The sequence below is a fragment of the Homalodisca vitripennis genome, chromosome 3, assembly GCF_021130785.1.
Source record: "Homalodisca vitripennis isolate AUS2020 chromosome 3, UT_GWSS_2.1, whole genome shotgun sequence".
Lineage (NCBI taxonomy): Eukaryota > Metazoa > Arthropoda > Insecta > Hemiptera > Cicadellidae > Homalodisca > Homalodisca vitripennis.
The window spans coordinates 60,374,474-60,399,563 of NC_060209.1; the positions used below are offsets into that span (position 1 = coordinate 60,374,474).

General features: G+C 33.4%; 1 protein-coding gene across 4 annotated transcripts; it reads left to right on the top strand.

Annotated features, from left to right (window-relative positions):
• The first annotated feature begins 654 nt into the window (after window positions 1-654).
• On the top strand, window positions 655-25,090 carry LOC124356978 (histone deacetylase 8-like). 4 transcript variants are annotated; one of them, XM_046808329.1, is made up of 9 exons: window positions 655-777; window positions 5,777-5,954; window positions 8,237-8,378; window positions 9,451-9,557; window positions 14,186-14,378; window positions 15,324-15,496; window positions 15,706-15,800; window positions 21,441-21,540; window positions 24,836-25,090. In XM_046808329.1, the coding sequence occupies exons 2-9, from the start codon at window positions 5,783-5,785 to the stop codon at window positions 24,865-24,867; spliced, it is 1,014 nt and encodes a 337-aa protein (XP_046664285.1). In that variant the 5' UTR covers window positions 655-777; window positions 5,777-5,782; the 3' UTR covers window positions 24,868-25,090. The 4 variants fall into 4 exon arrangements, with proteins under 4 accessions (XP_046664285.1, XP_046664282.1, XP_046664283.1 ...); XM_046808326.1 differs by lacking the exon at window positions 655-777 and adding an exon at window positions 2,074-2,505; XM_046808327.1 differs by lacking the exon at window positions 655-777 and adding an exon at window positions 2,079-2,210.

Below are 25,090 nucleotides of genomic sequence, written 5' to 3' on the forward strand. Positions count from 1 at the left end.
GAGTTGTCCAAATAAAGGGGAATGCACTCAACAATGTGATATTGTAATTTTGTATGTGTTTATAGTTACTAAATCACATAAACTGTACACTTTTAACTTATATTCCAAAAAAAGGAAGAACATAGAAACGCTAAAAATCGTTAAGAGTCGTTGAATGAAGAATACAACAGTACATGTATATGTAATTACGCGTAGGTAAGGCCTTCACTATTACAAACCACAATAGATGGTGTAATTATCTAGGACCAGCTTAGAATTCATGTCGTATGTCACCTCCCTTTCTCTAAAATATATTCCTTCATTTTTATCACCACTCCTCCAAAAATTGAACAGGAGATTCAGGAAAAAGATTGGGTAGGAAGATTGGAAGGAAGGGAGTGGAAGATATATCAGTTCATCCACTAAAGGTGGTTTATTTGAAAAAGAGTGGTACTGTCTTCTTCAGACATCTAAAACATTTGATTCTTTTATCAGGAATTCTTATTATTCAAAATGTGTTTTCCTTTTTCCGCCAAGGGAATACGATCCTAAATCACATATTTTACTGTAACCATGATTACTGTACGGCCATCAAAGAGAATATTATAAAAGATATGTTTAAAATATAAAACAGGAATGGATAAAGTGTGGAATGGGAAGAATCACAATGAACATTTCTGACTACAGGTTAATTCTCTGGGTAGTGACCAAACAATGAAACAACAGACTACTGCTGAAACTCAAATTACATGACACCAGAAGAAAGAGAAGGAGCAGCCATAACAACGGATAATTTACGTAAGAGAAAATACAGAAGAAGGACATTTATGGCGGGGATGGTTACTTTTTTAATCCAGGATGTTGCTTGAAAGTAACCTTACTCCTAAAACTCTGCATGCGGTATATTCAATATATTGTATTAGTAATGTTTTTCTTCTTTCTGTTGAAGTTTCTGGACACGTTTTATCACTCACCGTGTTCTTGACTTCTAGCTCTATACTATGAAATACCATACAAATTGTAAAAGCAGAAAAATATTTTAATACAGAACTATATTCCATACAGTAATTAATGTCTTTAACGTATCAAGGGGTTATAGTATTTAGGATAAGGGATTTCTAACGCCATAAACATGCAGTGTTGTTTATGTATTGCACCGCCTAAAATAATACAGGTGGACCAAAACTTTTTTTAAAGAGTAAGTTTTCCCTTTTTATAACTCCTACCACAAGGATTTTAAATCCAAAAATATTTTTTTTTATACATCTTTACAAAATTTATATTTTTTTTATAACAAAAGTTTAAGTCAAGTACGTCTGGAAACCTCGAGCATGAGTTGTGAAATGCTTTAGGTAGGAACGTAATCTAATTACAGTCAGCCAAACCTGAATTTTTTGCAGCATTAGCTTTTATACTTTTTTAGACATATAACATCAAAATGGTAAATTCTAAACTTTCTGAAAATATACAAACTGTAAAAAATCTATTTACACACCACTTGAGTTCTCCAGTTTCACTGGAGTGGTTATCTGGACCTTCGTACATCGTGATGTTGATCCTCAGGTCTGTTTTTTTTTTTAATAGAAACCTGTTTTGCCTGATAATCTTTTCCAATTCTTCAGCAGCGTTTTTACTTATTCGTTCGTGCTTTTTATCTAATTGTATAAAACAACTCAATGTTTCCCAATTTTCAATGCAAATTGCTCAATGATTTGGCATTTACTTGAATAGTAATAATTTATTGGATGATAAGACAGTATCACTCACACCCGATTTCAGAATATTTAAGCTTACAAAAGTTCTTTTTGTAATGCTAGACCATATAACTAATAAAAATACTAAACTAAATAAAAATTTTTTAGATCGTTCACACTCCATTTAAGGTGATAAAGTTCTAGTATAAATTTATAGAATATTTAATTCTCTAATGATAATGAAATATTGTACTGATTTTTATGATTTTATAACAGTAATTACAGCAACGGTTTTGCCACCGTTAACTTTGGCTAATTAATTCCTGATAGTGTTAGCATTGGCTATACAATTGAGGGTAGTTTTTCAAATTCTGTTGGCACTGGCTACACATGTCAATTTTGAATTTTGTTTATTATGAACACGAGTGTGTGTTTATCTATCATGGCTCTAATAGTATACTCATAGCGATTTTAATTTTCGGTCTTCCCCTGTAGGCTGTGTTATTGTGATTTAGAATTAGCATTACTTAGTTATTGGTAACAATAATAAGATATTATTTTCATTGCTTTTTAATGTGGAATCTCTTCTGCAAATAATCGTGTTGTATACTACTTTATAGGTTATAATTATTCATTCTACGTTTTCTTTGACAAGCTGATATTCGGTAACAAAATGGCAAAATCTGAAACTATTTCATTCAAAACTCTTTCATCAGATCAAGGCGCTAAAAGAGATTATACAAGAAATAAATCTGAGAATTTAATTATTGCATATGTAAACGACCATTATTTATTAGAAGAGACAGAAAAAATTCCTAACATTGGTAAAAGAGTATGTATTAAATTTTGGTTGATAATGTATAAAAAATGTATTTGTGGTGTTCGTTATAAATATTAAGTTTGTCTATATATTTGTTAATCAATGACCATACTATCAGTATAATAAGCGGCCACCATCGCAATCCTTGTTCATGATTATCTAAATAACTGAAACCAAAAGGTTAAACCAAATTGGGGAAGGGTACGATAAGCGGACCCGGTTTTTTATATCGAAGAATGTAATCATCGATATACCTAATATCCGCATCTCAAATCCTAGACTATCAATCAATATAAAAGTATCTATAGTCCTCAATAGCAATCATATGTTTTAAATTAAAATATGAATTTAATATTTACAGTGATCAAACAAATTATTATAACCAAAATTAGGAAAGCTGAAGACGACCATATTTGCTCTTCTCACAGTTACAGTTGTTTTGTTTCCCACAAATTTCTAGAATTGTAGAATGTGTGTAGTTTTCTAAAATTGACTGCCATTTTTAATAATCAAAATTACTTATGTAAAACTGAAATATTACCCGACGTGTATTATTTTAAAGTGTTTACAGCTGTTGATATAGACTATTTAAGTTAATAGTTCAAAATAATCAGTATCGATTGATTATGATTAATTAAGTAATATCGTTTGCCAATTTCAATATAAAAATCCGGGTCCGCTTATCGTACCCTACCCCTGCTGTTTTTATATCTAAGAAGGTAATAATTTAATGATGAATAAAAAGCTATGTAGGCTATGTGTATTTATAAAATGTAACATATATAACAGTGTAACATTAGTTACTTTCTACTACTCTTATGGATAAACATGTCTGACAGCATGTGACACAAATAACACATAGGCTACATCACCATTGTACTTGTGGCCATTACTCAAATACAATACAAATTATTTTACTTTGTTGAATTAATTTGGAACAAATTTGTTATTCAGTGTTATTAAAAAGTGCTAGCAATAATCAGTTGTAAATAACTATAGTAGTTACAACATTTTTGTATTAGATAGTTCAGATATTTCCTCAGGGAAGCCTCAAGAAAATACAGATTTGAGCTTATTAAAGACTGAAATTTATTACTTAGTAGCAGTCAATATTGATATTAGTATCTAGTAATAGTATTTTAGTTCTTCTTTCTTTTATTGAGTGTAATTTGAATTTATATAATTAATTGTATTATTATCTGTTATTATTTATTTGTTATTGATTTGCATGTCATAGTCATTAATCTAATAATGTTATTGTTTACTTACCATTAATTTTAGTATTGGCTTAACTCAATATTATAGCTTTAAATTACTGGTCAATAGCCATCATTGCATTGTAACGATTTGTATTGTAAATCGTGATTCTGTGAATAAATAAATAAATTTTTCTAATCGATAATTTGATACTCTGATTCAGTTGTGTTGGTGGCTGCTAACTATAGACTACTTCAGTTTATTTACTTAAAACATCTGTAGCAATGTAACTCAAATACTTTTTCAGATTGTAAACAATATTTGATGTGACTCCATCTAAATAAAACTGATAGTTACTTTAGGAAATAACCAAAATTGAATTTAAAAAAAAGACTTTAAGATTTTTTAAAGATTTTTTTAAGGGTAGACTTTAATAAGCGGCCTACACTCGTTCGGTTGTTTTTATCGAATGGTTCAATGTTTTTATCCGAAGGAATAATTCAATATTACAATTTATTTAACTTAGTGTATGATTTCAACTTATTAGTTCTATTAATTTTAGTGTAAGCAATAAACAGCAAGAAGTAGCTAATATTTTGAGACTTTGAAAATGGCTATGAATTAGGAAAATACATGAGATATTTGTCACAAGTGACGAGATTTGTTTAAGTGGCTTCAACATCTGGGTTTGGCTCCTGGTAACCCATGGGGAGAATCTTTTCCTCCATTTCACATAAGCGGTTACTCATTGATATCTAGCTGGGCAAGTTATTAATATTGTAATGTCTCTTTGATATCTAAGTCTAGACCATAGATGGTTTTGTTGTTTTGTAACGTTAGTGTTAAATTTATGCTTTTTAAATTATAATGTATATGATTCTTCTTGTTCCTGTATTTTATTAAAACTTATTGTGTACGATTTTTACATATCGAAGTTGGATAATATATTGAATTGTCCAATAAAAACAACTGAATAATGAGCGTAGGCCGCTTATTAAAGTCTCCCCATAAAACAATTATGTCAGAATGAAAAACTTATAGAACTTAATGGTTTTAATAAACATAAAAATTAAAGTGACAAAACAGTAATGTTTTTTTTTTATTATTACAATTTTTTGAAAATTTACTTATTTTATAAGTGTGTTTTTTAAGTAACTTGTGAATTCATCTACAAGTACCTGATGACGAGTACATTCAATTCGAAATGTACATTGTACAAAAATAAAATCTATCAAAAAGGGTTAAAAGGTGTATTGTTGTGTATAATAATTTATATCAAACACTTTTCGAGGCTACATCTCTAAAAAAATCCTTGATGTTATTTTTGAATACACTTGTGGAATGAATTGTGGAATTATAGTTAGACAATATTCAGAGGACTGTACATAGAATTCCAACGATCCATGAGTAGATACACATGACTAAAGTTTGAGTACAATATAGACGCAATAAATACATCTTATTAACTGTATCTGACCTTATACATGGACTTAATTATGATCCGATATAGTAAAAGTATAAATTCACAGATACTCAGATATATTTAAGTATCATGTAATAATGTATACTACTTCCACTCAGTACAAATAAAATTCATCTAGTCATGCTTCGCTTTCTTCTGTTTCTGAGTTTTATAACAATATGATTTGTAAAATGCCCCTTTCTTACACCAGTTATTAAACAAAGCAAAAGCAATCCACAACCTTACTTGCTTAATCTTTATTTTACCTAAAGTTTGTTGTCTTAACACTCTCAGCCCTACATGATCAAGGATATTTACACTTCTTGTTGAGTAACATCAGCACCTTAAGCTGAAATCGTTAAGCAAACCTCATTATTATCTGAAAAAATTTGTAGACTCTAGATGCCTATATTCCTCATCCATCGTTAAATCAATAACAGCTTAGCACAGTTTTTTTCTGTTTTCCACTTCACTTATAACTGAATAATATAAACAATTTTACATTTATAGACCATAAATCATTTTACATCTAATTATAGTTTATACATTTGTCAAGTATCGTAATTTTTTGCATTAAAACTGGAAAATATTTATTTTATTGATTCAACAATGAAATTATTACAGAACAAAATGGTGGCTTCATTGATTCAAGCGTACAATCTTCTTCCCCACATGAAATGTGTTGAATCAGTTCCGGCATTAGAAGATGAACTCACAAGTTTTCATTCATTAAGTTATATTGAATACTTGAAGACACTTGATAGTGTCTGTGATTCAGAGTCAGACTTGGAATTTGGATTAGGTAAGTAAAGAGAATAATTAGTTAAAAAATATTATAAATCATAAGAAAATTAAATATTTTGACCTTAGAAAACTAATAAGCAATAATGTTAGTTCAGCACCAAATTCTTTTTACTAAGCGTCTAGGGAAAATCAAAATCGGTACTTTGGTATAGAGGCCACTATTTTCAGAAGCATTTTCTTACCTGGGACCTAAAAACTAGATTATTAGAGAAAACAGACTTTATTTGATTTATTTTAAAAATTACATGTCATTATGACGAACTGTTTTTATTTTCTGCGTACCAAGAGGAAGTGATCTCAGCAAGAAGGAGGCCACTTTATCTACTACTTGTTATTACGCAATATAAGTAGCTTTAGGCTAAGTTATCATAAATATATTACTAGTAGTACCAAGTTAAAAATAATCTTAAAATAAATATAAAACATTAACAAGCGCTCACATAATCTGAGCTTGATTTTGGGTACTATCTCAGGGATGGTTTTCTTTTCCCGCCAGAAGTGCGGGTGGGGGCAATAAAAACATCAGATCATGTCCCAAATTGTCTAACTTTTCCGAAGTCAGATCACGTGCCAGACTGACCAAAGTGATCTGAGGTCAGGAAAGTACCTGATCGAAAATGTCCGTAACCATAAGTGTGGGCATCGGAGCACCCGCATTTCTGGTGAGAAGACTTCCCTCGAGATTTTACCTAAATTCAAGCTCAGAGGACGTGAGCACTTATTGTTTTATATTTATGCCTACTTATAAAGACTAATAACAAATAGTAGATAGGGACAGAGTGACCTCCTTGCTGAATCACTTTTTTGGAAGGCAGAAAAAGAGACATGATCATCATAATGATATGTCATTTTAACAATAACTTAAATAAAGTCTGTTTTTTCTAATAATATAGATTGTTAAGCTTAACAATGAGAAAAACTCTTCCAATAGTGACCTCCGGATGTTACCAAAGTACCTAACAATCTTTCTCCTAAGGTGTAAAAATCTAGTGTGTAAAATCTTGTATAGTTTTGCTTGTGTGCAGTTGATAATTTGAAGCAATTTAAAAATGGCTTTGTTCAGTCTGTTTTATTTATTTGAACTTCAAAGTGAACAAAGTACTCAACTTCTACACCGTAAGGAATCTGCCACAGTCAACATCAATCGTTTTAGTTCACTATAATGCAGATAATTTGTTCAACAATGTTTTGTTATGTTTCATGTTTTCTGACTATATACATTTTCGATGACACGTTTCAAGAGCACAGCAGCACCCTCAGGTCTTCCATAATCTTACCGAGTTGTCATAAATCCAAACTTTGTAACACATAACACAAACAAAATAAAATTACTTTAAATATATATATTTGAGTACTTTGGTATGATCCGGAGGCCATTATGTTCCTATCTGCTATTAGACTATATATATATATATAGGTAATGCATACATACGTAGTATAAATACAAAAAGTTAAAGCTAACGTTTATGAGTGCTCATGTGATCTGAGCTTGAATTTAGGTACTATCTCAAAAATTGTTTCTCTTTTATCACCAGAAATTTAGGCCACTGAAATACACACTGATGGTCAGGGGCATTTCCGATTGGTACTTTTCCAACATCAGATCATGTCCCAGATCATCTAATTTTTCCTATGTCAGATCTCTTTTAAAATGATCTGACATATTTAACATAACCAATTTCTTGCATTTAGTAGGCTGTTATGATCCCTTACCTTTGCCTTAGGGTATTCAAAAGTGTTTTTAAAACACTTTCTGTATAATGAGAAGTTCTGTATAATATTGTACCTGGCCTTGTCCTGGTGGAGCAAGTACCCTTTGTGATTCAATGTTTATTAAAATTAAATTCGGCTATTTTCATTTGTTCAAATATAATGAATGCACATACACACATATACGTGTTAATTTCTTATGCAATTAAAGTATGGTACAGCTATTTAGGGTCTACATGTAAATTTGTTCCGATGACCCTAGTACCATTTGTTTTCCTGAGGGAATGAGACGATTGCCCCCGCGCTTAGTTCTAAAAGGACCTTTGCGCCTCCCTAACTTACATTTGTATCCTTACAATCTGAGACTTTTATAAAAGCCGATCAGATTTGAGAGCTCCTGTTCTCTGATATCCTTGGGGCTGAGGCGATATGCTCCTAGAAATCTTTTCCAAATTTTATATATCGCAGGACAGTTTAGCCAAATATGTTCCACTGATTTATCCTCTTCACCCTAGTACCATACCCAGAAGTTTATTGTAATATTATTTCTAATATTTGGGTGGTTGACAGGTTATGATTGCCCTCCATTAGATGGCCTGTACAATATGGTCAGTCGACTTGCAGGAGGAACACTGACAGCTGTGAGACAACTGACCAGCAAGAGAGCACAAGTAGCTATCAACTGGTGTGGAGGCTGGCACCATGCCCAGAGGTTTGTCACATTGTGTTGTGTTTCTATGTTTTGACGGTTAACAGTCAGTCCACCATGATCTAGTTTGTTCATGATTGCCCTCCACTAGAAGGCCTGTACAATATGGTCAGTCGACTTGCAGGAGGAACACTGACAGCTGTGAGACAACTGACCAGCAAGAGAGCACAAGTAGCCATCAACTGGTTTGGAGGCATAATACAAATGTAGATTATGATCAGAATTATTTATTTCTGCCAGATACTTCTGGTAGTGTACTTTAAAATAAAATTACAGATGAATCAATATTTTGTCATAATTCAATAAAATCAGCACACTATATAAAATAAGAAATGTATTTATTTTTCTCATTCAGATACATGTAAATGCAGTATACAACAATATACATCTTGAGAATATACCAACCAAAAAAGAAGCAATATCTGGCTATCGACCGGGTAGTGCAACATCAGTAGCCGAGTTGACCCTCCACCATTAAGTTTTTTAGATTATCCCATATGTGATGTGTGGTAATAGTATCACATGGTTCGGTACCTAGCAATGATCACATGTTGTTGACTATTACTATTAAGACAGTCTGTTTTTTTACTTTGAATATTTCGAAATGTCGATTATTGTACTCGATAAACACATGTTTTGTTAACCTGTATATACAAGTTATATTTATTTTAATGAGAATCAACTCAACCTTTTCCTATAGATGCGTTATCTCTAGACTCTCTTATACCCTTTATCTTAATTAATAAGAAAAAAACGCCTCTCTGATTTCTTAGTATTTTTTTATCCTTTTAATTATTGTGCAGTTTAATTTTCACAACTGTCCTAGTTTACAGTTTCTATGGACCAGACATCGACCTCTACAATTTCTACTTCAATTCAGAATTTCTGAGGCTTTAACTTTTCCTACAGTTTGAATTATCTATATATTGCACTAAGAGGTGTAATTACCCTTCAGATTGTTCATGGCTTTTTATTTTTAGGCAATAACATTTATTGCACAAATATAGATTCATAATAACTTATATTACTTATTCAAATTTTATACTTTATTTGTTTTATTTGCATTTTGTTTCAGAGATGAAGCTGAAGGATTCTGCTACGTGAATGATATTGTTGTGGGAATTGAAGAACTTCGGAAGGTATTCCCTTATGTGCTTTACATTGATTTTGATATTCATCATGGTGAGTGTTTATTAATGGTTTATACATGTTTCTATATATTAATTAATATTACTATGTTTTAATAATTACTTTCTATTAATAATTAAGTACTATTCAACAGCTGGAGAATCCAACACTCGGCAGATCTCTAGTGGTCATTTATCTTTATCATTAAGGAACCAAGAGTTAAGACTTTAGGAGTTTGAAACCCAGAGATATGGAAACTCAGCAATATAAGAGTCTAGTGTTTGGTGAGCTAGCAGATCCAAAGGCTAGCAATTCTTAAATTGTACGTAACCACATATCTATAAGCTAAGAACTCATGGGTTCAGTTTACAAAATACGTATTTAAATGAGTTATTAAGGCTTTCAGAGAAAAATTCCAAATACTGATGTACCAAGTTGCTACAATACCAGTACATTTAAAAACCTGGTAGCTATAAATGAATAAACCTTTTATCACAAAAGAACTAATAGATTTTGATTTCTCCTAGAAAAGAATTCTTAAAAAAGATCAGAAAGAAAATTATAGTTTTGAAGTTTGAGAATATTCATCACTGTGTGCTAAAACAGATATTAAATCGAGGTTTATATAGTACACTTTATCTTCTAATTATAGTCATTTAGATGGTAAAAATTATTCATGAAAATAATAAATAAATAATCAGTTACCAGCATTGGTTGAAATCTAACCCTTCACCCTTAATGCACTTCAATCTTGGGCACTGAAGATTGTTTTCTTCAAAACAACATTAAAACATATTAATGACAAAAAGTTGTATTGGCTTATGCATACATTATTAAATATGAATCATAGGAACAACATTTATTATTATCATTAATATTTAAAAAATTGAAAGTTGAAATGAATATTTTATTAAACCTATAAATTGTAATCATTCCTAATCACTCATCATTATAACATAAAACTAGGGAATTGGGGAGAGCCCTGAAGTGGGAGCAAAACATAAGTAAGCCTTACTAAATCATGGAAAATGTAATTTCAATCAACCCAAACTTTTACATTTACAGTTACATTGACATACAATTTTGAATTACAGTAGAAGTGTACTATCCAAGTTCCAACTATCCAGGTTAACCAAGGTTTGTTTTTGATGTATCAAGGCACAGAACACTGTGGCCCAGCACCATGTGCTTATCTCTACTGATTGTTGTTAGTTTGAAAAATAACATATGAGGTTATCAAGAATTTTATTGTCATTGATCTTTTACAAGAAATAGGCATTGACTATCAATTAAAATTACAATTATACTACTTAGTATTTCTAAAGTTAAATATTACATTGCTTAATCCATTAATTAAACCAAATCATAAAACCGTTAACAAGTATGCATTACTTAATTGGAATAAATTAGAATTAATAAACAAAACGGTTATTTTCTTCTAGATAGTCATTTATTGAGAAATAGTGGTGATTAATTAACCAGTCAAGTATATTTTATTTTAAATTATCGAAAGATGTGGTATGAGCAGTATCAGGAGTTAATTAAAATATTTAGAGATATTTATTTTGAAAAAAGATTCTAATTTAGCTAGGTGGTGTTGCAAAATGTCAAGCTTAGTTATACTGTACAGGGTGTTCTGAAAAAAGGTGCCCATAAGTCAGGGCGTGATTCCTCACATCAAAATAAGAAAAAAAGGTCTAATTAACATAGGTCCGAAAATGCTTAGTTACCAAGTTATACAGGGTGAAAGATTTCGTCTGAATTTCAGTTCCCCTGCTGCAACGAAGCCCTACGGGTATTTGTTGGCTGTTAATTAAGATGTACAATTTAGCGTACTTTATGTAAAATGAACTGAAAAATTGAATAAAACCGTTTCCAGACCTGTAGCTACAGTAATTTTTAAGATATGTGACCAAATACGCGAAACTTGGTCCCGAAAAACAAGTTACATTTAGGTTTGAAGCAGATTTACTATGTTAAATGTACAATAAACACAAAATATTTTTTCACGGTACTTGTAGAAAATTTAATTTCGAAGAGAAAGATGTAAAATAAGTCTATAATAGACAAACGCAAACTTAAAAAAATAATCCTTAATTACATACAAAACGCATGAAAAATAGACAAAATCTGTTAAGCTCTCTACAAATGTAATATTGAAATTAAAACAGCTGTTTTATTAAAACAAATTAATGAGTTACTATTATTTTTTATCAAGTAAATATTTTTAACAATCATAAATTATCATACATAAAAAAGTTATCTGAATTATCATTCAACAAAAAAGTTACACTTGTCCTAAAAAACTAACCACGTCACAGTAGATGTTCAAAATGTTTCCCCTCATTCAAAATACAAGCATCCAGCCGTCTTCTCATAGACTGCCGAACTCTTTCGAAGATCCCAGGTGTCTCACGTATCCTTTGAATCCCGTTAACAATCCTTATTCGCAACTCTTCTATGGTATCCACAGGCGAGTCGTAGACAAGCGTCTTTAAATGTCCCCATAAGAAAAAGTCTAGAGGATTGAGGTCAGGTGACCTTGCAGGCCATGCTACTGGGGCTCCTCGACCAATCCATCTGTTTGGATATGCTTCATTTAAAAATTCTCTTACTTGTAATGTGTAATGAGCTGGAGCTCCATCCTGCATGAACCACATGTTGTTGCGTGTGTATAGTGGCACATCTTCGAGTAACTCATTCAGATTAGTCGTCAAGAAATGTAAATAATTTTCACCATTGAGCGTATCAGGTAAAAAACTAATAAAAATTTTATCACCCAGAATAGCAGCCCATACGTTTATAGAAAACTGATATTGGTGACGGTTCTCTGAAATAGCACGTGGATTTTCAATTGCCCACATGTGAGTATTGTGGGTGTTAAGAATAGCCATTCTTGAAAATTTTGCTTCATCAGTAAAGATAATGTAATTTAAAAAATGTGGATTTCTGCACCTTTGGATAAGCCATTGGCATAGCTGAACACGAGGAAAGTAATCTCGAGGCAAAAGAGCCTGGACCCTTTGATAGTGATAAGAATGCAACTGCTGCTCGTGTAAAATCTTCCAGACAATTGAATTACTAACACCGAAATCCAAGGCTAGTTCTCTAGTACTTCTTCCAGGATGATTCTCTATTTCGTCCAACACGCCCTCCTCCAATTCAGCTGTACACGTTGTACGTGGCCGTCCTGATCTACCAACTTTTCCAGATTTAAAGGTTCCCGTCTCGCTTAGCCTTCTATGAATGGAAGAAAACATTTTATGAGTCGGTAACTGTCTATGAGGAAAATGTTCCTGATAGAGTCGTATAGCCTGACGACTGTTGCAATGTGCAAGACCGTACATTAAATGCATGTCTGCCATTTCACCATTAGTGTACATAATATTCATATTACCTGCCATGATGAATAAGATATTATTAGCTATCAAAAATTAACTTCAACGGCACTCGCACTAACTTGTATTAAAGTACAGATCAACACACGCACTTAATGAGCAATGGAAAAATAGCTGCTTGTAATGTTTATTTAAATTATTATAAACAATGTTACATTGTTAAAACATATGTTTTAAATAGAAATTATTTTGTTTCTCAAATCAAATATTTTAATAAAACAGCTGTTTTAATTTCAATATTACATTTGTAGAGAGCTTAACAGATTTTGTCTATTTTTCATGCGTTTTGTATGTAATTAAGGATTATTTTTTTAAGTTTGCGTTTGTCTATTATAGACTTATTTTACATCTTTCTCTTCGAAATTAAATTTTCTACAAGTACCGTGAAAAAATATTTTGTGTTTATTGTACATTTAACATAGTAAATCTGCTTCAAACCTAAATGTAACTTGTTTTTCGGGACCAAGTTTCGCGTATTTGGTCACATATCTTAAAAATTACTGTAGCTACAGGTCTGGAAACGGTTTTATTCAATTTTTCAGTTCATTTTACATAAAGTACGCTAAATTGTACATCTTAATTAACAGCCAACAAATACCCGTAGGGCTTCGTTGCAGCAGGGGAACTGAAATTCAGACGAAATCTTTCACCCTGTATAACTTGGTAACTAAGCATTTTCGGACCTATGTTAATTAGACCTTTTTTTCTTATTTTGATGTGAGGAATCACGCCCTGACTTATGGGCACCTTTTTTCAGAACACCCTGTATACGTCCTGTTGTGTGAATGTATAGATATGTGTAGATTAATTACTGTAAGAATCCTGGTGTTTTCATAAAGGAGTAAGTAGTCTACAGTGTTCCTGTGGCCCAGCACGAGAAAATTGTTGTGATAACTTTCTTTAAATCAGTAGGACTTGTGAAACCGTTGTGGAATATCCCCATTAGATTAGACCGTATGTTATATTATATTGAAATAGACCAAAGTAGCCAGATAAAATAGATAATGAACTGAGATAAAATCTCTCAATTTCCATAGTAAAAAGTTCACTTGAGAAATTTGTTTACATACATTATTGATGTATGATCCTTCCAACTTGATTTTGATTCAATAAAAAAGCTTGCATACAAGGGCACTTGTTTATAGTGATATTGTTATAATGGGGAGGACCCATACACTAAGAGTGTTTTCACAGATATGAACAGTTGACCAGTCAGCCAGACACAACCGTTTGTCTGAGAGAAGCGATGCTTTTACCACAATGTTGCAATGTATCTGTCAATAGGCAATGGTGTCCAGAATGCGTATGAATACACCAAACGAGTGTTGACCCTGTCACTACACAAGTATGAACCCGGCTTTTACCCCACAACTGGTTCTCTGACTGAGCGGGGAGAGGGACCTGGCAGATACCACAGTGTCAATGTTCCTCTCTCTGAGGGCCTCACTGATGCCAACCTGTGTCAGTTGTTTGACACGTGAGTAAACATGTTTCATTGGGCTAGTTTTAGATTAATATACCATTACAATAATAATAATAACTATATTTTTGCTACAAAACATTCATATAAGGCTTCTAAAATTATACATTTTTCCTAGGTATTAAAACTTTCTATTATGCAATGTTGAAATATTATACTATGAATTGTGGAAATTTTATCTGTTTTAAAATGCCCGCCTTCCCCCACATGTGCCTATTAAAACCTATAAGAGTGATTGGACGAAGTTATGTAGCTTAAGTCTTAAAATCAGCGTCATGAGAATATTTTTCAATGTAACTTACCCGGTAATGTGTAAAAGCTTGAAATTTAAAATTGAAATGCCTAAACAATGAAAGGAACTACACAAGAAATCGTCTCTGGACACCTGTGTACTTGGACTCTGAATAGACAGTACCCGAATGCCGTTCGGTGCTGCCATGTTGAGGATCACAACTCAAAGATCTATGCATGCCCAGAACACTGTCTCACTTTAGTAACTGCTGGCTTCATTCAATCATAACACCATGATATTTTAGGCTCATTTAAGTAAGCCTTATTACTTTTACATCCAGCGAGATTTATATTTGTAACTGTAATTATTGTTACTGTCTATAATCTTATGGAAATAAATAGACGTTGTTTAAAAATCCTGATTTTTATTTCCATGTTTAATTATGCAAACCTTAAAAGTAACATTGGATTTTTAAAGAAATGTTATAGTTTTTTCTAAAAACCACAAAGTAAAAATTATGTTAAATCATAGCTTGGATATTATGAGTTAGGTGTTAATTAATGTAGGTGTGACAGTATGGCACTGGTTAGTGCATGACGGCAGGGGCGCACAGTTACTAAATACAGGCATGGAAATACTGCTAATATCGTATACTGTGTCACTTGATAACCAAGGTGTGAAATGAACAGTGATAATATTTGTTGTGGTAGGGTTGTGACAGAAGTGAAGGCCAGTTTCAAGCCTGACGCAGTGGTGTTGCAGTGTGGAGCTGACTGCCTGGTGGGTGACCCAGTGGGGAACTTCAACCTCACTCCTTCCTCCCTGGGTTACTGTGTCCGCAACGTATTGTCCTGGAAACTACCCACTCTGGTATTAGGAGGAGGTAACCAATTCTTCACTGTTTCATTGCATCCCATTAATGTTGTTACAGTATTTTTTAATTTTATTTAGAAATTAATTTAAAATTTACAATAATGAGTGTTTTATAAAGTAGAAAATGAAATGTGATATCATCTATGTGAGGCAGCATAAAACTACAAAGATGCTCAACACCGTTATACTGTTCATAATAACATAATTTTCCACTTGCAGGGGGCTATAATAAGGCCAACACCGCACGTTGCTGGACATACCTGACAGCACTCATTTGTAATGTGAAACTGCCAGATGAAATACCTGAGAACCCTGTAAGTATGTCGTTGTAATATTATGGTAGTACTTTAACTAATTTGAAAGGTTAGCAACTAAAGTTAACAAAAAATGTTTAATCTCTTGTGAACGGATGTGAATTATACGTATTGCTCACTGGTAGACAGTTTAATTCTCTACATTCATGAACTAATGTAATTTAGTAATGAACATGTCAGTTAGTTCAGCAATCTAATTATTAATTAAAATATCCATCATAAATTCATCTGTGATTGCATCATTGGTTCCACTGGTAGTTGTCAGCCTAATATCGGGAGCCGGCCACTCCTCTGTTGACTCATAATGATCAGAGATTTCAAAATGTTTGTATGTCGTACAATTACATTCCTCCTCCAATTCTCGATAATAAATTCTTCATAAAAATTATTAGAATTGTTCATGAAACTATTTCACTGTCGCATAACTGTGAGTTAGGAGTACTAATGGCCAAGCAGTTGAGAGATAGAGTTAGAGATAGCGAAGGTTCAAATCCTATCTGAGAGCTTAGCCTTGTAGTGTATCGACTCTCCTGCTTACTCTGTTTGATAAGATTCTTCCTCACATAGGCCAGTTGCCCATGAGGACGGGCAGTAAAAGGCTTAAAAGTGGATTAGCATCCCTTTTTTGTTTAAAAAAAAGCGAAACCTATCACTAGTAATGGTTACCATAGGCGTAGCGTGACCTAATAATTTGGGGGGGCACGGGGTCTCCGGGGGGGGGGGGTGGTCCCGTGGAAACTTTTTTGAAAACTACCACTTAAGAACTAAAGTAAAGTATATGTGTATTTTTGTTAAACATTGGTTTTAATCAATTTTTACTATATTGATGGATTGTAAAAAGACTCAATTTCAAATTATACAAGTTTATTCTATTCTAGACATAACTGCAAGGACATTTATAACACAAAAACAAATTTGTGTACAAGACAAAGTTTTAAGGTGAACAGAACTACAGTAATGGTTTTCAACGAACCAATTTTCGTTACTTCTAATGAAGCATTAGCCTCCTATCGGCTAGATTTGAAAATCTGTCAACTAACAGATCTAGTTTTTTATCTTTCATGTATTCAGACGTCAATTCTTGCTCAATAGACATCAGGGCAAGCCCACTTAAGCGGTCTTCTGTCATGGTGCTTCGAAGAAATGTCTTTAGCCTTCGTAGTGTAGAAAACGATCTTTCTGCGCTTGCTGTTGTGATAGGCCACGAAAGTGATATTTCTAGTAGCTGCCAAACATCTGGTGCACTGGCTTGAAGATCATTCTCAATAAAAAAATCAGCCAACTCTTGGAACGTTATTCTTGTGGTTGCTTTGTCTGTTTTGACAAAATTGTTCTTTGCATAACAGTGAAAAAACTTAAGATGTACAGAGAAACTTAAAGACAAGTTATAAAACTTTTGGATTGCCATAACAGCGTTGTTGTCAATTTCGGTCCAATTAAATAGTAACTGGGCAATGCAGTTGATTTTATCATAATCGTTCTTGGAAAAAAGAGATTGCAGGTTTACAATTACTGTGTCTAAAGCAGCAAAGTAAATGCCAGTCTTGAACATCTGTTCAGGTTCAGGTTCAGGTGATTGATGAAATGCAGCATCTGAAGAGCTACTACTAGCTTCAAGTTTTTTCAGAATCTTCCGTTTGCGTGGTAGTGAAGGCCTTTCAACTGACAAACCTTTCATACCATATTTGTTACACTGTTCTTCTGACTCATTCCACATCTGAATAAAGCCATCATCATTTCTGTCCAGTTTTAAACAGTCAATGACGGATTCAACTTTTGCAAAAACCTTAGAAATGTCAAGAGATTCACTCTGCAGTTCTTTGGAGAGTATATCAGTCTGACTCAAAACGCTGTGCAATAGTTTTAAACTGAATACAAATTCAAATGTGCTGATTTGTTTGGCTAGACCATCAGCTTCGGCTGCAATTTTACGATTTGATACATCGTTTGCAATAACTTCCAAAGTTTCGTACACTTCAGGGAGCTGCTCTAGAATTACATGGATTGCTTTGTGTCGAACTGTCCATCTAGTTCGAGACAAGCTCACCAGTCTTTTCATTTTTGTTTCTCCGCTTTGCTTACATATTGATTCAAATATTGAAAACCTGTTAGCTGATGCATTAATTAAGTTATACAGGTGATTTACTATGGATAAGCAATTCCGAAGCTGTCTTATTTCTTCACAAAATCTCTGAACAGCCAGATCAAGCAAGTGGGCATGGCAGTGTGTGTACAAAGCTTTAGGCTCTTCTTCTTGGAACCTTGAGGCAACACCTTTGAATTTGCCGCTCATGTTACTAGCTCCATCATATGCCTGGCCGTGCATTTTATTTAAGCTTATACCCAACTGCTGCAGATACTGTTTAATAGTGTGATGTAAATTTTCACCAGTAGTGTCTGACACATCAACGAAGCCCAAAAACCTTTCATTGATTTTAATGTGTCCATCTATTTTAGTAATGTATCGAATGCAAATGCTAAGCTGTTCACGGGTTGAAATATCCGTAGTTTCATCACAAATAATTGAGTAGGCCAAAGCCTCACTCACCTCTTGGACAATTTGTTGAAGCATTTCACTTTTTATGCAATCTATTATCTCATTTTGTACCTGGGCACTTTTGTATGAATGGACTGGGGATTTCATTAATGTTTGGATTCCTTCCTCCATTTGAGTAGATCTCAGTTGTAGTAGTTCTATAAAGTTCCCCCTGTTAAATGAAGCAGTACTCTCATCATGTCCTCTTAAGGCAAGATTCTGTTTTCCAAGGAATAGGATGTTTTCAATTATGAATTTTAAATACCTCCTATTCATCTCAACCATTTTAGTATGTGCCGAGGACAACGAATCTGCTACCGTGCTTCCTGCTTTTCTATGCTCATTGAGAAACTGTTTAGATTTTTGATGCATTTTACTATTCTCATGTTTCCTGAATTTTTCCAAAGCTTTCTTCCAATTGTTCATGCCCAGTTTAGTGAATGACTCCTCCCCGCGACCAGACTTATGTTGACAAAATAGTCGGCATGGGTAACAAAATGCAGCGTCTTTAATGGGGCTATATTCGACCCAATTAAATTCACTGTACCAGGATTCTTTGAACTGCCTCGATTTGGATTGAATCTTGCTTACCTTAAAACAATCAACAGGCTGAAATGCTCCTTTTGCAATATCTGCACTTTGTACTCCCAATGAAGGATCTCTACTTTCGCCCTGGAATGTAGCATCACGATCTGGGCGTAAACAAGATGGCGATTCATCACCAACGCTACCTCCAGTGCTACTTCCCGCTAAATGTCTATCTTCATTTACACTTTCACTTGAATTTCCAAGTTTTTTAAAGAATGTTAGTACAGAGGACTGTTTCTTAGAAATGATAACAAACGAACATCCGCAAAAATTACACAAACAATAGCAGCTCAGCTAGTAACAATAAGCTTATTGAACGAATAAAACGTGGCGACCACCTACACAACACAACACACGCGCACTGAGCTGGTATGATATCCCTCCGCCAGGCGTCGTCAATGCTCGGAGGCCCTCGGCCGGCGTCGGCTGGGCTCGGGTGCATTCGATCGGCTGCTCCAGCTCGGGCGCAACCGGCCAGAGTCGGCTCACCGGCACTTGTAAATTTAGTTGTAACACGCGCATACTTTACACACACAGAATCAAATTAGATGCATACAGAAAAATAGACTAACGGGGGATCTATATTAGTTATTCATTCGTAACTTTTAGTGTATACATATACGTAATTTAAAGATAATTTATATTATTTTTTTCTTTTTTTGCATAATGTTGGGGGGGGCACGTGCCCCCCCGGCCCGACGCCACTGATGGTTACTAACACTAAGTGTAACAAATATGTATCATATAAAGTAATTCATCTGTAATCTTTTGTTTGTCATGTTAACCAACTATCAGAATATTGTCCTACAAAATACATTGTATGGTTGGTACAACTATATGTAGAGTTTAAAGTTAACTATTATAAGCACAAAAGTGTTCCATAAAATTATGATGGGTCTCATGCCAAGAGCCGTGGAAAAGCTCTGTCGATGTAGGTGAATGGTTTAAAATTATCACTATGACAAGTATGAAACATAACCAAGTATGTAAATAACTGATCAAGAATAAAAACATAGTAATTAATACACATAAATTAATTTGAAAACTTAGGCTATTAAAATACCAGGATGAAATTTCTTTCTAAAAGTATACATTTTTTTAACAAGTTAAGGTAGGGTTTGATGTGTGGGAGCCATAATCAGCAAATATGTTTCAAAGATGTTGTTATTAGAACAATGGCAACATCCAGATTTCTGTGAAATCAATCTAAAAGTTAGAGCTAATTGTTAATCTTCGAATCTTGAGCAAGCTTACAATGTTAGGAGCCACTCTTCTCGAAGCTGTTAACCCATGAGCCAGTGCTTAGAGACATAGCGATGTTTTAAACACGAGTTTAAGTTGATTCATTGCAGAGATTATTTCTAATCTGCAATATCATTGTTTCTTTTTTACTTCAGCAGTGAGAAGTATACAGTCATTCTAAGAGTTTGAATTAAACGAGATGTCAAAGATTTTTGCTTAACATGATACATTATCATCATCAAGTCACAAATTTATTGTTATGACAATGGAACTGTTTTAAAACCAGCAATAGAACTCTTCATTACTTACTCGCATACTGTATACAATAGACAACTGAATCTCCAAGTAGGTACCAAGTGTATCAAAGACCCAGAATATTAACCTTATGTGCTCAAAAGGCCAGCAGCACTGGCCACACCAAGGTTTCAGACAGCTCGTATTAGTGTTGCCGTACTTTGTCCTCGCAACTCGTATGGCCAGTACAACGCTACTTTCACTGTACAACAGGACGTACAAGCTAAAATAACATTACGGCAAAAATTAATCTGCTCTTCCGACAAAATGGCGGTGGCCAGTTGAGCTAGCCATTCGAGCTCCAAGGACAAATTATAAATATTGCCTTTAAGTGCATAGGTTTGAAAGAAAACAATGTAATGTTGTGACTCAGGTTACTTCAATTCACTCTTCCATTGTCATTATTGTCATCTTAACAAGCAGTGAAATTACGGTCAATGTGGCTATACCAGTGGATAAAGTAGTAGTATAGTTACTCCACCTGCCTTATGCAGCAAGTCTTTAGTTTTATTGTTTAATAGGCCATATTCATTATCCATGTAATACAAATAAAAACGAAGGAATTCAAACTTGCTTGACTATCCATTACAATATCTTAATGCTTATCAACACAACCTTCTGAAAGAAATGCAGATATAGGTTTGATAGTATTAATATTTTCCTTAAATAATTATTCATTATACAACACACCCTTTATGTCCTTTACATACTATAGCAATTTACATTATTATCCATGTGCTGTTTGGGTGTGGTTAAAAGTTTGGCCAAATTTACTACTTGAAATGCCTGTAATTCTTCATGGGATGATCAAAATGTTTTTAACTTGTTCTGTCTTAAAGACAGTTATCTTAAAATACTGTGACTTGCAAGACTATTGCATCCTATACCCAACTGTGTCACCTTCATTTTAATTTGCCACGTTTTATTTTTCATACCTGATACTTTTATATTTTCTTTTTAACTTTGTTGTATTCTTCCAGTACTTTTCAGAATATGGCCCTGGCTTTGACTTAGAAATCACTCCTGGAGCTCAGCCAAATTTAAACCACAACATCAATGAAACCATTGCATCAGTACTAAGTAAGTACAAACAACAATCCAAGATAGGTGAACAAAATATTTTATACATTCTAGAAGCTCTGTTCTTATTGGAATTAGTTATAAATTTAAAACAAACACTCCAATAATATACTTTTTTATTTCTATGAGGCCTTTCGTACTCAAGGAGCACATCTTCAGACCCACATAACTGAATAAAAGTGAAAGACCTCACAGAAAAAAGTACATTATTGGACTGTTTGTTTTAGATTTAAAATGTTTTATGATCAATTTAATTTGTTCCAGCAACACTTGAACACAGGGCTTTTATACTATGATAGGTTAATATACAGGTGTCGCCAAAAAGTGTAGGGACACCCCTATAAACATGAAGATCTAACATTGTCCTTAAACTAACTGTTTGTGATCTTTTCACATATTTTTGCATTATACTATGGGCAATACCAAACTTTTGAGTACAATTTCCAACACTGTGGTTCTTATAGTTTTCCTATAATATTTTTTTTTTGTTTAAAAACAAACTTGAAAAATCCATGTCTTCCAACACAAAAATGATTTTTTTCTCCTAAACCATGACAGATATTTAACTGATTACTTTTTATAACTTTATCATTAACTATTAAACATTAGAATAATACTTGTGAGATGGCGAAAAAATTCGTACCCAAAATGTAAATTCGCTGAAGTATCTTTAGATTTTTCCAAAAATTTGGCTACAAAACCTCAAGTTTGAGGTGACATTTCTCGCCTAGTACTGCCGCTAGACGGAAGGGGATTGCACAGTTGTGTTCAACAGATGTCGCTGATGCGGAAAGAGCTGCGCGTGCATTTCTTCTTCTCTTGTTTCTTTCTGCTGTCATCATTCGTAACATAACCTGTGTTTGTGTTTCATAATAACTTGTGTTGTGAAACAATGGTAAAACATTCTGTGTCAGTGGAAATGAAATGGCAAATAGTTGGAATGTTTAAGACTGGTAAGCCATATAGATCAAGTGGAACTGCTTTAAGTGTGTCAAAAACGTGTGTAGAAAACACAGTCAAGTGTTTTAAGGAAAGCGGCACCGTGATTGAAGCTCCATGCTCTGGTAGGCCTAGAAAGATCACACCCCGATTTACCGAAAGTTAGTAAACTTAAGAAGAACCGTAATGACAATGCACCTGATCTATTGACTAAATTAAAACAAGAAGATCCCGATAAATGTTTGTGTGTCAACAGTCTCTTCTTGGCTTTGAGTGGCAGGGATGAATTCTTATTTTGCCATTCGCAAACCCCTACTGAATGACTTGGCTAAGAACAGACACTGTATTTGGTGTAAAAACCGTAGGCATTGGCTCAAAGAAGCTTGGAGGAGAGTAATATTCTCTGATGAGTGAAGATTTGAGCTGTTTCCTAGGTGCAAAATTCGTGTAAGGCGTACAAAAAGTGAAAAACTTTTACCTGCCTGTGTTGCCCCGGCAGTTCAACAGGGTGGCGAGGCTCTTATGATCTGGGGTTGTCTAACTTCAGAGGGTCCTGGTGAATTGCACTTTGTTGAGGGTTCTATGAACAGTGAAAAATATTGTAATACTATGGAGGAGGTTATGCTGCCATCAGCCAAGCTGGGTGACAACTTTTTGTTTCAGCAAGATAACGCACCTTGTCATAAATCACGCTTTACCATGAACTAGTTTAGTCAACAGGACATTGAAATTTTGCAGTGGCCATCTAGGAGTCCGGATCTCCATCCGATTGAGAACATTTGGAATATGATGGCTATTAGACTTGCCAAGAAGAAACCTTCAAACAAGAACGATTTGAAGTTGTTCCTGTCCCACATATGGCACAATATCACCAAAGAGGAGTGCATTAAATTGATTGACTCTATGCCTAAACAAATGTAGGAGTATGTTAGGGCTAAAGGGGGTCCTATAGATTATTAAAAGGTATTATGTAACCTAAATCACAAAGATTGAATGTTAACTCTAATTTTGAATGAATAAATCTGATGTTTTTGTAAAACTGTCTTTTTTGGTACCTGTCCCTAAACTTTTTGCTAACACTGTACTATAATTTTTGTACCACTGGGTATAGAAGTCAGCATAAAAATATATACTTTTTAATTTCTAAAAACAAAAATTCATTGGGCAAATTCTCATGCAGAATTTTGGTTTAGTGAATCTGAATACATAAGGATATATGGGGCATGCTTTTTAAGTAAGTACCATTATGATATAAAAAAGCCAGTAAACTCTTTTAACAATTTTGTTTTTATATGAAAGCTCACACTTTTATCTACTTTTCTACATAATTGGCATAAACATTAAGGCACTTGTCATATCTAAAAACAAAATTTTGTATACTGTTGTCATAGATGATTGCCATCTGATTTAATTGTGACTGCAACACGATCATTTTGATGCTGTTGTAGCAGTGCTAAAGTTCAGGATGCTTTTTCTGATTATAAAAAATTATAGTCAGTCATTGGGTGCTAAATTTGTGCTGTTTGGGGTTTTCAAATTTTTCCAAGCAAAATGCTATGCTGAGATCTTGAGATTGTTTTGCCTCATGTGGATGGACATTGTCATAGAGCAAAACCTGTTTCTTGGTAAAAATGTCATAGAGAACACTTCTTGAAACTTGATAAAACTCTTCTGATAACAGTAACATTTTGAAATATCTATTCATTTTCACTTTATCATTCTTTTTCTGCACGAGATCATTGTTGACCATTGAGGGCTGTCCACTCCATTTCTCATAATGAACATTGTTTTAAGGGGGCAGTCATTTAAAGTTCTTACCCATTTGAATGCCATTCCATCACTCATAATATTTGCCCATACTCTTAATACGTCAACTGCTTTCTCGCCTTTAGTGCCAAGAAACAAACTAACAGTGTGTGTAACACCATCAGCGAGATTCTCAATTGATGGGGGATTTGAAATATGCATTAAAACATATAAAAACAATTAACTTTTGCCATAATTGTGTCTGTGGATTTCTAACATTTGTAGGTAGACAATGCACTAACGTGGCACACTGCATCAGCGGCAGAGTTTAAAAAATGGTACTAATTTTTAAAAACACGCCTTGTATATTACATAAATATTGCTTTACATGTAATTAAATAAACAAAATGTACACCAAAATACTGTATGACTGAGGTTTTTGAAGTATATGTAACAAAAATAGGAAATCATTCAGAATTGCTCATATTCCTTTTTATGACACATAATTATATGTAAAATTATGAAAGCATTATTTTTATTAAATTATTTTGTCACCTGTTAATTGTTATATTCTTTTAATAAGTCTCATTACTTTTTGTTTTGTTTTCAGAAGATGTACAAAACATTCAGGATCGCTCTTGATGAAGAACAATGATAAAGTTCCTACAAGTTGTGGAATGTCTAGTCAATTTTAATGTATACTAGCAATAATTTTACATTAACTTTATTAGAATTTATCACACCGGAATATCATTATTATAATCATATTATATAATATTAGCAATCCGAGTAGAAACAGAACATTTTCAAGTAATATGTATTGATGGTTGTAATAGAAATATTATACACTTTTTTACTTTTGTAA